The 16,205-nt window shown below is 43.9% G+C and overlaps 1 protein-coding gene across 2 annotated transcripts in view; it reads left to right on the forward strand.

Annotated features, from left to right (window-relative positions):
- Positions 1-13,896, forward strand: part of SYNPO2L (synaptopodin 2 like) — a 34,136-nt gene extending 20,240 nt beyond the window's left edge. Inside the window, exons 1-2 of one of the 2 annotated variants that reach the window (XM_090145048.1) lie at positions 4,867-5,179; positions 7,973-13,896. In XM_090145048.1, the coding sequence (XP_090001174.1) occupies positions 4,882-5,179; positions 7,973-10,302 (2,628 nt within the window). In that variant the 5' untranslated portion in view covers positions 4,867-4,881 and the 3' untranslated portion in view covers positions 10,303-13,896. Of the gene's footprint in view, positions 1-4,866; positions 5,180-7,972 lie in introns of those variants that run through there. The other variant, XM_031603035.2, reaches the window with a different exon arrangement.
- Positions 13,897-16,205: the final 2,309 nt, after the last annotated feature.

Consider the following 16,205-nt stretch of genomic DNA (forward strand, 5'->3'; position numbering starts at 1 on the left):
AGCAGTGAGAGAAATACTGTGCATCTGGAACACTTTTTATCCAGTTTTAGTTTTGAGTATGGCATTTGAGCTTACACCTTTGGCTTATATTCTTCTACCATAAGCACAGAGGTGTTATTTTCATGGTTGATGTAATAGCTGCTTGGGCAGACAGAAATTGCTCGATAATTGCTAGGTTCCAGGATTTTCAGAGTTGAATTGGAAGAAATTATAATGCAAACAGGCAACAAGAATTCCTCTTCCTGTCCAATGTTGTTTCCATCAGATCTGAAGTTACATGGGACTCGCTGAAAACGTGGGGATAAGTAGGCAAAACTGCTCAGTGACAACAGTGAAATGAGAAAAAATGATAGTGATGTGGGAGAGAAAGGCATAAAATGGTGAATCATAAGTGGACTTTGACAAAAGGCGATTAAATAATGGAGTCATTGCTCAATAAGAGAAAATTAATGGTAGGGAGGAGAAAAACATCCATCTGACAAATATCATTCTTCAGTTTTCCTTCAATCCATCACAGGAAGAGAGATCAGTTTGTTGTGAAATCTGTAAAGCTTTACTGTCATAAGCGTATCTACTGCTTATGTTAACCAAGCTATACTGGCCCTTAGTATAGCAGAAAGGAATAAGGGGGAGAAGATTCAGCAGACCTTGATGTACTGAGTATACTGAAAAAGACAAATCTCATTGTCTCTAGAAGTAAAATGTAAGGAATTACTGAAAATTGTATCAGAATGACCCTCAGCTCTTGGTTAGTACTTCAGAATAATGGGTAGAGATCATGTTTCTTATAGATATGGGTTTTGGTGATGACTAAAAAATGTTCAGCTTCAGTTAGCTGAATGAAGTAACTACTTTGAACACATTCCATGGAAAACAAAATGATCAGTAATGAAATGAAAAAAAGAAACCAGTCAGTGACCTGTTCAGTAAGGTAACATACTTTGTGGCTAAAGAAATAAGGTGGATACAGCATGTGTTGACTTCTGTAAGATATCTGATATGGTTCCACATGACTTTTCCAACTAGAGAAATATGGATGAGATGGGACTACTGTAAGGTGACCACACAATTGGCTAAGAATAGAACAGAAAACATAACTATTAATGGCTCATGATGTCAGGTTAGCTAATTGGCTAAGTTGGTAGTAGTGTTTCACTTGGCTTCTAAATCCAGCGGGGCTACCTCTATATTTTCACCCATGGAGCTTTGAACATGAACATATGTCAATCAAATGTCCTCTCCACCTCAATGTTATATGACTGGTGAAAAGACAGATGATTAAAAATCCCAACCCTCCTCTCTTCTGTTAGAGGATCTTGTGTTCTGGCTACACCTAGACAGAACAGGCAGCATGTGCTCTGGGACAACCTGCAGCCCCTAAACTGCTGTTATTCAGAACTGGGACCTGGCTCAGACACCTTGCAGCTTTCTTCTGCTCTTTCTTCCCTCAGAAACCCAGGTGTGTGGGGAACATTGGGATGGGAGGTGGTTTACCTGGATTGAGGAGATCAGAATTGTTCCCAGGTCTTTGTATCTGCTTTTGAACAGTGAACTCTTCTTGTGAAGCTTTTAAAATATTTTTATTTCTCTTGAATGTGTTTTACCTATCAAGCAGTAATAGCAAATGGCAATAAAACCATTTTTAATGGATGACCTGAGGACTGAGTAGAGACTGTGATGTGTTAATCAGAAATTGTCATAAAGCATGGAAAGTACATACAGTTGTCTTGTGGAAGGCTGGATTTATAGAATGAGATGGGAGCTTGGCAGGTTACAGAAAGGGACTAAAATCAATTAGATAATAAGAATGTATGACACGTGCCACAGGATTAATCAAGTGCACAGATGGTGAACATATGCTTCTCTGTATTACCAGTGTGCATGCTGGAAACACTGAAGGACGAAGAGATGATGAATCAGTACTATCCTGCTGTCAGACATCAATTTGTGAGCAGCAGAATTAACAGATCCTGGTGTCCTTTTAATTTGTGTCTCAGATTTGATATCTCATTCTGTAGTAGATGCGAATCTGCCTGATGGTTCTCATATGGGAACTCCTAATCCTTTGTGTGTTTTTCATTTTTTGGTGTCCAGTTAAGACCACACTCAGGCTTTCTGCTTCCTATGGGGGGGTCTGTCTCTGTCCAGCCACTTTTTTTCATGTGAACACAAAGGAGCTTTGTAGCTTTGTAAGTTTGGACTAAAATTAACAAATGGTCTCAAAAGCTATTAGTATGAATCAGATAGATCAAAAGATGTAAAGCATGAATGCATAAACCTTTCTTGGGTAATCAGGCTAAAAATGCAAAAGGCAGATTCACCAGTACACTCAACAGGTGCTGTCCTGGCACTCTTGTTGTAGAAGACTGCGTAGGGAATATCCAGGGCCTGAGAGTGAGATGGCAGCATAGGAATACTGACCATGTATGCTGCCTTTTGCACTGAGGACACATTTCCATCCAGCTCAGGAAAAAAAAACAAAAAACAACACAAACTCTCTATCATGTAAGGGAGATTTTTTTTGAGTGAACAAACTATTCAGATCTCCAGAAGGATACCATAAGACTATTACACAGACTAATTGCATGGTATGAACCTTCTCAGCCTAGCAGTGTGGGAATCAAAGAATGGCTATAAATGGTCCAAAATCCACTAAGTGACTAAACTTGTTTGTTTATTTGTTTGTTTTCCTATGGCTGTAAATTCACCTGCAGAAAAGCTTGATTTCTTTTTTTTCTAAAACCAGGGGATTGTAATAGGGCAGTGTCTCACTTGGAACTTTTTCAATCACCAACCAAAAAACATACTGGTTTGCTAAGTACTAAACTATACATTAAAATCTTGATAGACTTAAATGTTGTGAGACTGAATGTCTGTAGCATGCTAAGTTGGAGGCAAAGCCAGTATTTATGCCTTACAGTTTGCATAGTTTATGTGATAAAAGTATGCAAAGATACAAGAATGAGAAATAAATGTTGTGTCTCCAGAGTTACACCACAACTTTTAAGTAAAAGAATATATAGTCTCCTTCCTTACTCTTTGCAATTCAATCATTGGCATAACTTTAAAGACTGGCTTTTGAGAGAGATATACTTGGAAAGCCCATATAACCTATTCAAATCCTATTTTGAAAGGACTCCAGGTATGAAGAGCATGAAATGTCTATATCCTCCAGTGACTTACTGAGATACTTGCACCATTAGCCATGGAAAAATGACCTTGTCTAACATAAATAGCTAGAAGAATAAAATTCTAGTTGATCCCCTATGAAAAGGTAGTGGACAAAGTAGAATTTCACCACATATAAATACCTTTTTAATTTCTGAAATTAGCAGCATCCTTATTTTCTAGAAAAGCCTTGCTATTGGCTTTTCTAGAATATGGTCTTTAGTAATAAAATTTACCAGCCTTATTTCCTAATGAAAACAAACACTACTTGACATTGTATAAGCTTGCTTGTTCAGTAGTTTTCTTGAGTATGCATTAAAATTCTTTTCTGTAATGGGTCCTTATCCTGAAAAAATGTATAGTTTTTGCACTTCTCTTTACTGAAATTAGTAACTTAATTCATTCCATTTCAGTGGGCTTTAGCTAAATTAGGACACAGAAAAGTCTTTGTAGGCTTTGGCTAATTATTTTTTGTAGATTATTCCAGCAGAACTTCAGACAAAATTTGAGTGCTTTAGAAGTTCACAAAATGTTTTCTATAGACATTTTCCACCATGTCAGCATACTTCAGGAGAGTTTCATAATCTTTCTGTTTACTGTCTTATCTAATCCATTTGAATGTTCTTAATATTTTTTTCAGCACTATAGAGCTATGTTTTGATTTCCAATTGCATATTATATATATCAGATTCAACAAGGTTTTCTCAAAGAGATTGTATCACTGTATATATAAATATTAATCAGAGAAAAAGGAACTGAGTCACTTTCACTGCTTTTGCTGTAAAAGCCTTTGTATGAGGCATGACAAAGTCTCTATTACAATAACACCGCCTGAGGAAATCGTCTTCCCTGGCATTCAGTGATGGCAAATGGATTTTAGGAGGCGTTGTGTGGCATTTGAGGGACAGGGCTTAGTAGGTAGTTTTGTCAGGAGGTAGATGTTTGGACAAAATTATCTTTGATGTCTTTTCCAACCTTAATAATTCTATGATTCTATGGTCAGATCTTCCTTTTTCTAGACTCACTAACACTGGAGATGATGTTCTCAGAGATTTGTAGATTTCCAGCACTCTCTGTTCCCTCTTCTTTGTCCACCCCAGTTCTTACTATCATCATCTTGTCTTTCATCACCTTGCAGTCTCTGGTGTCAGAGCTCTGAATGGCGCTGCCAAAACACTTGGTCTCCAAACTCTTCACCGCCCTCCCTGAGCATAGCCACACTCTTCCTTGTAGGTAACAGCCTTTGCCATTTTAATTCAGTCAAACACTTCACTACAGGCACTTAGTATCCTAATGCTCCTCTGTCAAATGTCTCTTAGTCCTGGCATACAACTGGAGTTGGTATCATGAGCTGATACTCCTGAGATGTGGAAGGAAGTTGATGTATAAAGGAAAAGAAAGCCTTTCCTCATCTTCTTTTGTTCCTTATATTTGCCTGAAGCTGAGTGCTCCCTGAGCGTTCAGAGGAGGAAAGTTTCTTTCCTCCTAGATGGATTTCTCTGCTTTGCTGTGTTGTATATATGTTAACCTCATCTATTTGAAGGGCCCATGGAGGTACCAGTTATAAACAGTTTCTAGCCTGAAGCTTGCACCACAGAAGCAGTGGGAACAATAGAATGTTTTCGTATTTTAAGACAAAAAAAAAAAACAGGTTATTTTCCCAGGGATTGGTGGGAGGAGAAAAAAAGGAGAATGCTTAAGTGCCAGGTGACAATGTCCATCACACTGCTCAGTGATGAAACTAAGAAGACAAAAATAGACAAAATGACCTCATGGCTTTTGGCAGCAATGCCTTCTAGACAAAAGAGAGGCTTTAAAAGGCTTGTGGAACTGATAGCAAAGGACTTGGACACCTCAGAGTTTTTGGTTCTGATCCAGCAGGAAGCTGCTTTGCTTCTCTCCGACTGCCTCTCTCTGTTTATGGGGAGCTGTGAATTAAACGGGCTTTGTGACATGCCCAGCTCTCCAGGTCTGGACTCTGCCTTCTCAAGCTTGGATCAGCCTTATGCAGGTACAGGTGTCTCCTCATTTTTCTTTTTTTTCTTTTTCATTTGTCCTCTCCTCTCTTCCTCTCCTCTCCTTTTCCTCTCCTCTCCTCTTCCTCCTCTTTTCCTCTCCTCTCCTTTTTCTCTCCTTTTCTTTTCCTCTCCTTTTCCTCTCTTCCTTCTCCTTCTCCTTCTCCTTCTCCTTCTCCTTCTCCTTCTCCTTCTCCTCTCCTCTCCTCTCCCCGCTTCCACACCTCTCTGTTCCCCATTCATTTCTCTGTTCTGCTTTCACTCTTCCTGTTTTTCTTCAACAAGTCATCTCAGGATTCTTGATTCTCTTTTTTTTCTTAAACCATTGTGAGAGATTGTAGCAGAATCAATTTTTCTGTTGGGAGAATGGCTGTAATTTGTTCTGCACTTTAACCTTGATAAGAAGGAAAGTAGGGAGAAAAGGGAAGCAAGTCTCAGGTCTTGTCCTGAGAGCAAGTCTCAGGGCTTCAGTTTCCATCTGCTTCAGAGCATAGAGTAGTTCAGACCAACATCCCAGGGAAGCTGTATGTAGATTTTAATACTAAGTTTGGCCCAGCTGTTGATGGAGGCATAACCAAGACTATCTACAGTATTTGCTAGCCCACACTGTAGAGCTGAGCCCTTTCACAGTGCACTGCTGTCGAAAGGGGCTCAGGCATTCTCTCTGGATGGTGTAGCTCCCTAGCTGTTAGCTCCTGATGCACAGTATCCTCCTTTGAGTCACTGGCACAGAACTTACATAGTCTGAATGTGATTTAAATTCTGTAGCAATGCTCTTCGTCTTTGTAAATGAAGAAGCAAAACACGAGCCTGGTGAGGTGTAGTGACTGGATGCTTGTAGAAAGAAAGAAATGTCTTGCTTCCTCCACTAGGAACCCCCACCCTCCCCTGGCACAAGCATGCAGATTTCTAAGTGGAGTGAACAGACCTTCAGGGATTGTAATTCATTTCCATCATGGACAGCTGATCTTTGAGCGAAGTCTACAACTGTCCTGAATAGCACTAAGTCTCCACAAAATCCTGGATACTGTTAGTCTTGGTTCAGTAAGGTGCAGTCAATATGTAAGGAAAGTTTTTCAGAGAGCCTTTACTCCCCAAGTGCAAGTGTAAATGATGAGCCATTTACTCAGGTCAGAACTGATTTGGCTTCTTCTAGTTTTCTTGGTGCAAAGGGGAGGAGTGGACTGAACATCCAGCTAAGGTAACTGAACAGGTGCCCTTGCTGAAATCACAGGGTAGCAGCATGTGCTGTGAATGGCTTCAAGCCTTCAGATCAGTCTTCCTTTGTCTTTATCTTAAGCTTCTGCAAGGATGACTCTCTGCAAATTGACACTTTATTTTCAACATGAACTACGAGAGGGAGCTCTTTTTGTTGTGGTTACACTAATGCAGTATAGAACCTACCACACCTGTAGTGCCTAGCCAGGTTTTGGGGAATATCTGCAGCCCTCAGGAAAACTTGTGTCCTTCCCAACTAAACTTCCTCTCCCACTGCTGTCGCCCAATGCAAGTAGCTCTGCCACATTAGCTGGTCCCCACTGAATGAATGCTCTGAGATAAAACAGTCAAAAGGCTGGACAAAGTGATGCACTTTTTGGCAATTAGAAGCAGGCAGTAGATGGATTTCTCATCTGCACTACCATGCTGGGAAAAAGACAGTGGGAGTAAGGAAAAGGATAAAATGAAATAAACTGGAGATTATCCTGTGGCTTGGGTTTGCTCTGCCTTTTTTCTCTGCAAGATTAGTGCTGATTTCTGTCACTTGAACACCAATTATAGGGAAGTCCATGCTTTCCTTAGGGTAGCTGAGTTTGGTTTTCTGTTGAATCTTGCTCACACTGTGCTTTCCCTACACATGGGGTAGAGAACACAGTGTTCCTCCCTGGGGCTTTGCTGTCCACTGGACTGGCAGAGCAGATGGAAAACGATTATCCTGCACTTTCATGCCAGTGTCCCAACAGGTGTCAGATTTTCCAGGCAAGCCTGTGTAAGTAGATTCCTTCTGGGCTGGTTGATCGGTCATAGAGGTCTGGGATTCTTGCTCAGGAGCAAATGGTCTGTTTCCTTGCTGGGCTTGGGGCACAGACAAGGGACTGCAGTAAGGGTAAAAGCATGCCTCCTGCTGCTGCAGGGCTGCTGCAGGGAGCAGTGAACAGCCCTACACATGGTGTTGATGTAAGATACAGACTAGAACTGGCATTGCAGGGCCCAGGCACCAGCTGTTCCTGCTGAGCACCTAAAAGCTATGACTCCTGTTGCACACACACATCTGAACTAACAGTACTGGTGGCTGCTTTCCAGACCCCTAGAGGAACTGCTTGCTCCTAGGAATCCTCCATCTGATAGGAGGAAGATCTGCATATTGCAGGGTTCCTCCTTCAGGATGATAAGAACAGGGTGATAAGTAAATGCTCCAAATTCCCAGGATCAAGGACACAAATTGCAAACGCACTGTGAGATACAGCCAGGGACTCTTGTCCACATGCTGCAGAAGTAGGAAGTCCCAGATCTGACCAGAAAACAGAAACCATCCATTGAAGCAAAGGCAGTTCTCTTTCACCCATAGAAACTTCATTGATAGTATTTGCATGGAAAGAGGAAACTGACCTGGGTTTCTATCAGCAGTTACAAACAATGTTTATCAGCAAAGGTTGGACAGAAAAGGTAGGGCAGATGGTGTCAGTATGTCTCCTTTTTTGAGCACTAGAATACCTATAGCCATATCACTGCCCATCTTTGCCCATCTAGCCTCTTGTGGAGCTCTGAGCTTGTCTTTCTGTCTCTTGCAGAGCTCCACCGCCACGAGAGCATCCAAGAGAAGAACGTGAAAGAAGCCAAAACCAAGTGCAGAACCATTGCATCCCTGCTGACAGACGCACCCAACCCCCACTCTAAGGGGGTGTTGATGTTCAAGAAGCGCAGACAGAGGGCTAAGAAATATACATTAGTGAGCTTTGGGAGTGTTGACGAAGACCGTTCCTACGAGGAGGAAGACGGAATTTTTCCAACTAGTGAGTCTGAGTTTGACGAGGAAGGTTTCTCTGACGCCCGAAGCTTAACAAATCACTCAGACTGGGACAACGCTTATCTGGACATTGAAAAGTCCAAGTCAGACTCTGAGCAGAAAGAAGAGAAGCAAAAAGGTTTGAGTGAAGCCTCGGGTAAAGGAGCACGGTTATTTGAGCAGCAGAGGGAACGGGCAGGGAAGTACACAGTGGACAAAGTCCCTGCACAGAGGAGCCCCCAGCTCACCCCAGCTGCCCAGCCACAGCCGGGCATGGTGAATGGAGATATGCCTGTGCCACAGAAGACAGCCAGTGTGCCCCTCAGCATCCACCTGGAAGGTGTGCAAGTGCCCAGCAAGATGCCAGCCTCCACAGTCACTCAGGTCCTGGCTCCTCCCAGCCCCACTGTCTTCCCACACCCCCCAGGCACACCTGACCCCTTCTCTTCAAGCACAAGTATGTTCAACAGATCTGCACGGCCCTTCACTCCTGGTTTTTCTGGCCAACGCCCAGCAACATCCTCAGTCATCTTCAGGCCATCTGCACCCAAAAAACCTAGTGAAAGCCTTGGTGGACAAAGCACGGTGTTCTCCCCTTCTTCATCTCTGGCTCCAGGAACACCTGCCAGTGTCGCAGCACCGACACACCGCGGTCCAGTGAGCTCCTCCACATCTCTGTATATTCCTGCACCAGGCAGGCCAACAACACCACTAGAATCACAGCCAAGGGCTGGAGGAAGCGCTCCAGAGACCAAGCCTTCTGCAAGCCCTGCGCGGACATCCACTGCCTCTATATTCCTGTCAACTCCCTCAAAGCCAGGAGGGGAGGTGGCCTCTGCAGCATCCCAGCCACGAGTCCCTGGAACAGCCTCTTCTTCCTTGTATATTAGCCCAGCACCAGCACAGCACATGGCAAGCACCTCCCCGCTGCCAATGCAGCTTTCTGCCAACTCAGCAGCAACACCACGGCCTCCTTCTGAGCCCTTAACCTCCAGGGAGCAGAGGATTGCCGTGCCAGCTCCCCGCACAGGCATCCTTCAGGAGGCTCGCCGGCGGGGCAACAAGAAACCCATGTTCAGTAAGGTTGAGGAAAAGAAGAATTCACCCAACCCCGAGCTCCTGTCTCTGGTGCAGAACCTGGATGAGAAGCCGAAAGGTGACCACCTTGGGGCAGGCTTTGAGTCTGGACCTGAGGAGGATTTCCTCAGCCTGGGTGCTGAAGCCTGCAACTTCATGCAGTCCTCAGGCCGCAAGTTTAAGACCCCACCTCCAGTGGCTCCTAAGCCTCAGCAGCAAGATGCTGGACTAGTAAATGGGGCCCATGACATGCCTCAGCTTAAAGGCAAGGGAGCACAGCTCTTTGCCAAACGCCAGAGTCGCATGGACAAGTTTGTGGTGGAGACAGCAACGAAGCCAGAGTCCAAGCCCAGGACCCCTTCACCTTCCCCTTCTCTGCCTTCATCCTGGAAATATTCACCCAATATCCGGGCTCCGCCTCCGATAGCTTATAACCCAATGCATTCCCCTTTCTATCCTCTGGCAGCCAGCAAGTCTCAGGCCAGTAAGGCAGAGAGCAAAGTGAAAAAGGCACCTGGCCAGAAGTCAGGGAACAAGGCCATTGATGTAATGCACCATCAGCCCTATCAATTAAAGTCAGCCATGTTCTGTTTTGGGGATCCCCCAAGCTCCAGCACTCAGAAGTCTCCTGGTCAGCCAGGCCAGCAGGCCAGCTCATCCTTCACTGCAGCCAAGCAAGTCCCTGTGAAAACAGCCAAGACACAGGAGATTCGTCGCTTCTCCACTCCTGCTCCCATGCCTGCTTCGAGCAGCTTGACACCCACTGTGCTTGTGCCCCGCTCAGCCACCACATTGGATGAGCCAGTGTGGAGAACAGAAATGGCTTCTTCTGCCCCTGCTACACCAGCACCCTTTCAGATGGAGCTCAGCCAGTCTCCTAAGCCATATCAGAGTTCCCCAGAGTTTGGTCAAGCAAGCCTAGGGCCCTCCCCAAGCCCAGCTTCAGCCTCTCGTTTTCAGGTGGCCAGGCCCAAATTCTCAGCAGCCAGAACAGGAATGCAGGCCAATGTGTGGAGGCCAAGCTTTGGCCACCACTGAGGCATGCATCATTCCCATCCCATCCATGGCCCTGCAGAGGTAGCGTTCATTTTGTCTTTCTTGTCAGCTCAGTATGTTGGGGTGGTGTGACACAAAATGAAGAAAAGAGAAAAAAAAAAAATTACTCCCCTTCTGCACCACCCTCTCCCCCCATCTCTCTTTGAACTTGGATAGGCAGCTTCGTGGCAAGGCTTATGGCTTTGGCTACAGATGGAGGAAGAATGTGCAGAGAGGGCGTGCATGGTACTCAAGGACTGGGAACTCACATACAGTAGCAAAGCCCACTTCTGAGAGGTGAGTTGTAGGTGTTGTCTCACAAGAGGATGTGAAGTGGTTTTCCTCTGAGGGCTTTGGAGTCAGCTTTGAATGAAGAAGTCTTGACGGGACAAAAGCCTTGCTGGAAGAAAGGATTCCGACGCAGAAGTCCTACCTTTCCCATAAAACTGCTTTTTTAAAAGCCTGTTAGTCTGTAAACATGCACTTGTATGTCCACATGTATGCACACAGAACAGCAGTAAGTGGGAAGCAAAAGGAGAAGTGGGTTCTGCCACGTACAGTTCTGCCAGATACCCCACCTGAGAGGCATGGGAAAGGAGGCAAGGGAGCAGAGCAGGAGTGTTTGCACACACACATGGAAGCAGTGTGCACTGTGCAGGAGGATGACCATGGGTGTCTGTTCCTTTAGTCACCAGGGCTGGAGTTGAAAGGGAGTCATCTAGCTGGCACCGAACACAGCTGTAAGGTCTGGGAGCAGTTTGCCAGTGGGGCCTTGGAAGTACTTGCTAGGCTACCACAACCTAGCGGAAGGAAGTGTTAAATTTTGGAGATAAATAAATAGCAAAGCTAAGCTCAGGCTGTGGATGGTAGGCTCCAAGCAAGCCCTGCAGCATTAGTCCCACTGGAACAGGATATAGATTCTGTAAGTATAAAGAAGGATTGTGTAGGAAAAGCTAAAGTTGCCTTTAAAAGGAAGCAGGATAGAATATGCATTTACATGTGAGCTTTTTGTTTAGTTTAGGAAAGAAATGTAGCTAGATTGGAAATGGTTCACTACATAAAACTTCCTGAAAACTCTGTTGAGCTGGAAAATATATCCTCTTTACAGATAGTCTCAGCAGGAGAGTGGGAGACAGAGAAATGGAGTCACCAGTGGAATTTCATACCAAATGACTTAATTATCCATGAGATTATTTGATAAAAACTGAAGTGCTTTGAGATTCCCAGAGGATCTGCATTCTGACACATGCATACAGAGCTCAATCTGCTGGCAGTGCTGGGGAAATAAGACTAGTTATTCTTTGAATGTCCCAGGCTAGATCAATAGCATATAAGAAGAAAGCATTCCCTTTACTAAGGAAGAATTCAGGGTATCAGTAGGGTTTCTCTGCATGTGCGTGTGCATATCACATGTGCTCTAGTCTGTACATACCTGTCTATACATCCCTTTCTCCTCCTTTTGTAGCAGTTCCATACATTGGGCTGGAGAATCTCACTAGCAACTCTAGACCTGGACAAGTTTGAGAGGGAGAAAATGAGAGAAAAGTAAAAGCAATACACAATCCTACCAGATCTCTTTGAATCCTTCACAGTCTGGCTGGGCTTGCTTTGTGGACCTGTGTTTGCAGCATTCATTGTTGGGGACCCTGGAATGTAGGAAAATCATGCTGGAGAAAAACAATTACATCTCTCTTGGCAAACTATCAGCTGTGGGAGAGGATGGAGAGAAAACCTTTGGGAATGTCCTGAGTTAATAAGAAAAGGGATGGAACTGGTTGTATGACATGGGAGCAGCCAACCTCAAATGATGAGGTAATGCCATTTCTTCCTGGAAAACCTCAAAAGGGAGGTCTTAGCACAAGTCTTCATTGCAGAATTAACTCAGACCACCAGAATCCACTTCACTATGGTGAGGGAGAGCAGCCACGCTACAAAACCTGACTTGACCATTACTTTCTTACTCATCCTACGCTGCACTGCATTGCCATCATGTCAGGAAAAAAAATCCCAGGTGCTTAGCAAGCTAAATCTCTGTGATTCTTCCCAAAGAAAGTCGTCTGTTTTCCTAGGAAAACCATGGAGAGGAACTAAAGGACTGGTACTGTTGCAAAAGCTTCGACTGTAATCTTTTTGTGGAGCACCAGCTGGCTGTCACTGGCTGATAGTTTTAGCCACTAGCCTTAGACAGACCAGCTTTCCCAGGAGGAAAGTATCACTGAACTCAGGTGTAGAGAGGGGTTATGTGGACCAGAGAAAAGGTGCTCAGGATAATTCTGCAGTGAAGAAACAATCTCAGAAATTCCGAATCTTACTCTAGTGTTCATGTCTCTCATGGACTTAAAGATCAAGTGTTGTCAGGGGCCTGAGCATCTAAGGAATTTCATTTTGCCACTAGAAAAAAAAAATAAGGAAAAGAGAGAGAGAAAGTCTGGCTTTAGCACGTTTGTGAGATTGCATCTGGCCTGTATCTGGGTGGTGCTTCTCCAGATTTCTAGGATACACTGATGATGGCCAAACACCATGGACTGTTACATGACAGGATCTGAGTGGAATAACTGGATTTGGTCCATCACTTCTGATAAATAATGGACAGAGGGTGGAAAAGATTCAGGTGTGATTGGAGAACTGATATTAATCAGTGCAAGAAAAAGAGTCAGGAGGCTGGGGATCCTGCATTTCACCTCTACCATTCTTGGTTCAAAGCCAAGTATGGAAGGAAAGCTCCCTATCCTATGTTGAGAACAGAGCAGGATCTGCAGAAGCAGAAGGTGCTGCAGATGAGGCCTATAATGCTTGTGGAGTATCCCGAACAAGACCTATGGCTGCAAGTAATGTGAGATGAGAACTAATACTGAGATGCATCTGCTAAGCTATAGGGAAGAAACCTGCACAACTGCTGGCTTCAAGCAGGTCTGCTAGTGTCTGCTCATGAAACTAATGTGGCTGCCTGCTAGGTCACAGCTGAATCATATACAATTCACTTGAACCTCTCCAAATTTCGAATTCCTCAGCTGTTAAACAAGCACAGATGTAAACAGTTGTTGGACAAGTTTTAGCTCCCACCTGCTAATTTATGAGCTGCAGTGGTAGGCCATACCCCATTATCCCCTAGTTAAGTATCTGAAGACATCTATGTGTGTTCTGATTTAAAACTGCTTATCATCTCTCCTCTCTAACATGCTGCTATGGCAATTACGAGGGTTTATCTTGGCTTCAGAAGTGTCAGTCTCTTCCCTCTGAATGTATGGGAACTTGCCAGGGATAACCTCAAGTTCCTGCAGAAGCTGAGAGGAACTCTCTCAGAAGAGACTGATGTGACAAGGAGTCACTTGTCACCAGACACAAGCACGGTGCCATCCAGGATTGTTCCTTTGATTGAATTTACTCCCTTTCTGCTATAATATCCAGCACACCCTACCAGGCCCTCTTCGTCGAGGATACTCAGCAGTGCTCTGAAAATGGGAGTTCCACAGCAGTGCTCTGTCTGGTGGCAGATGTGACCCAAAAGGTGAATAGATTTGGTGTCTCCATTTTTGGAAGTACATTTTCCTTCTCTGTTTTGTCATTTTTTGCAATTTACAGTCACTTTCTATTTGTTTGTGCAGAAGAATAAACTTGTGATATGCACTTTACGTGTGGCATTTTGTCACTTTCTTTGCTTGGCACCCAGAAGGAAGTACTGTGTACCTCACATGCAGTTTAGCATTACCACAAACTTCTAAAGCCATGAGAACATGCGGAGTTCAAAAAAAGGATAGGAAGTCTCGACAACAAAAATACCTGGGCTTATGTTGGCCTTAAAGCTTCTACAGATGAAAAAAAAAAAACATCCTGAAAGCAGAAAGTTAAGTGAGATGTAAACTTTGGTACTACAAGTTATAAAACACTTGCTTACTAGTAAGACAAAGAAGAAATTTCCTTATGGTTGGTGTCACAGCCTGATACAAAAATCAGCTCTGCCTGTACCTGTTAACTCTCAGTAGAGCCTTTCATAATCCTGCTCTGCTCTAGCCCAGTGATCTATGTCTACAACAGAAAAAAATCCAGATAGGAATTCACAGAGGTGCCAGCTGTGAGCCTTTTCCAAATACCTCTTCTTGTCTCAGTTATAGAACAGAGAGGAGTCAGTGTGAAATCTGGCCCTGCAAACTCCTGTTGTCCTAAGCTGTAGGGCTGTTAACAATCCCATCCTAGCAAAAGGTCAGTCCAAATCTTTACACTGCAAGGATGGGACACAGCACCTGGTACAACCTAAAATGTATGTAGTCATCTTTCCCAGACTCAGCCTGCATTTCTCTACTATCCCATGCTTGTAAATCTGGTATTAACAACAGTTTGTCACTCTAGTAAGTCCAAATACAAATCTACGTTGTACAACCATTCAACTTATTAAGTGGAAGAACAGAATATCTTATCAGTCAGAAAACCAAGTATAACCCACTAAGGATAGACTCCAGATCTAACACTAACCCAGTTCATGTTAAAGTCTATTCAGTTTCGGGGTCCTGAGAGTTTCATTGTCTTCAGTTTAGGATTAGTGTTAGCAGACCTTCTTTCCTAGATGTACATCACTCACAAGTAGCAATTCCTGAGCCCTACAGGAGATGCAGGGGTCAGCTGTAGGATCAGACTGCAGATTGGGCTCTGGTATAGGTATCATTTTATAGATGTTTCTCAGATTAATTGCTTGCATGATGGTCTTGAGGTGGATCTTGTAACCATCCAGCATATTTCTGATTGATTTGTGGATGGGAAACACACAGATGAGTAAAAAAGTCTGCTGATGCCAAACTGAGCTTCAAGTTCAACCAGAAGCTCAGTTCCCAAAGATCTGTAGCCTGTGCATACAGATGCACAGTGTACAGATTAAGACTGCATCTTGTTTTGCTTAATAAAGCTGACATAGTAGGATTATGAGCTATTCCAGATGGTTTAACACATTGCAGGACAGTTGCTGTGTTCAGGGCTCTGATTAAATTCCCTGTTAACCTCTATAACCTTCTCAAGTGAGAGTAATTTCTTCTCACAGCAGGTTATGTCAGAAGGAGACAGAAAAACAGACTTTCAAAACGTGGAGGGGGAGCCAGCTATGAGTTTACTGACCCAAAGCAAAGCCAAGGGATTACTGAACGGCTACACAGAAGGCTAGGGATGAACATGGACTACAGTGTGCTACTCAGCATTTTGAAGCAAGAAAGTACTAAGGTGCTTAGTAGGGATACCTGCCTCCAAACAATCCTTCTAGTTGGAAGGAGAAGTGTCCAGCAAAGTGCACGCCAGGCACGTATGCAGAATATATGAAGAGTAAGGATATTTGCTGGCAGTACAGACCTATAGCTTTAGCGGCCACTAGATGTTGCCACTGTTCTTTTCCAAATTATCTGGAGTTTTGGCATTCACCTGATGTGGTGTTAAATCTGGAGGGTGTAAAATCTTAGGAAATCCTTCCCTCCTAATCTATCCTGTTTTGGCACTCACATATGACATTTCTTAGTACCACACGCCAGAGGAGAAGACCAACCTCATACCAGGGAGTTTTGGCAGTGGGAGGCCTGATGCAGCACGGAGGACATTCCTGGGTTGCAGCACGTGGAGCATGCAGACAAACAGGCTGCCCAGCAAGGAACACCCCACAGTTACACCAGCTATTCTAACACCCACTCCAGCATTGTGATCAAATCCTACATATTTCTATCCCAGCCCTAAATCTCATCGTGCATTTAGCCCACGTAGTGGCAGGAGAGAGCCTAGTGTTAACTATTTGTCCTATTCTACAACAAAATACTGGCAAGTCAAGTCTGCATAAAATTGGATGAGATTAAGCATACAATACATATTTTAAACTATCAAATAAAATAACGTAAAAAGACGTATTTCAAAACAAAAAAACTCCCTCCCCAAAAACC

The sequence above is a fragment of the Phasianus colchicus genome, chromosome 8, assembly GCF_987193195.1.
Source record: "Phasianus colchicus chromosome 8, bPhaCol1.hap1.1, whole genome shotgun sequence".
Lineage (NCBI taxonomy): Eukaryota > Metazoa > Chordata > Aves > Galliformes > Phasianidae > Phasianus > Phasianus colchicus.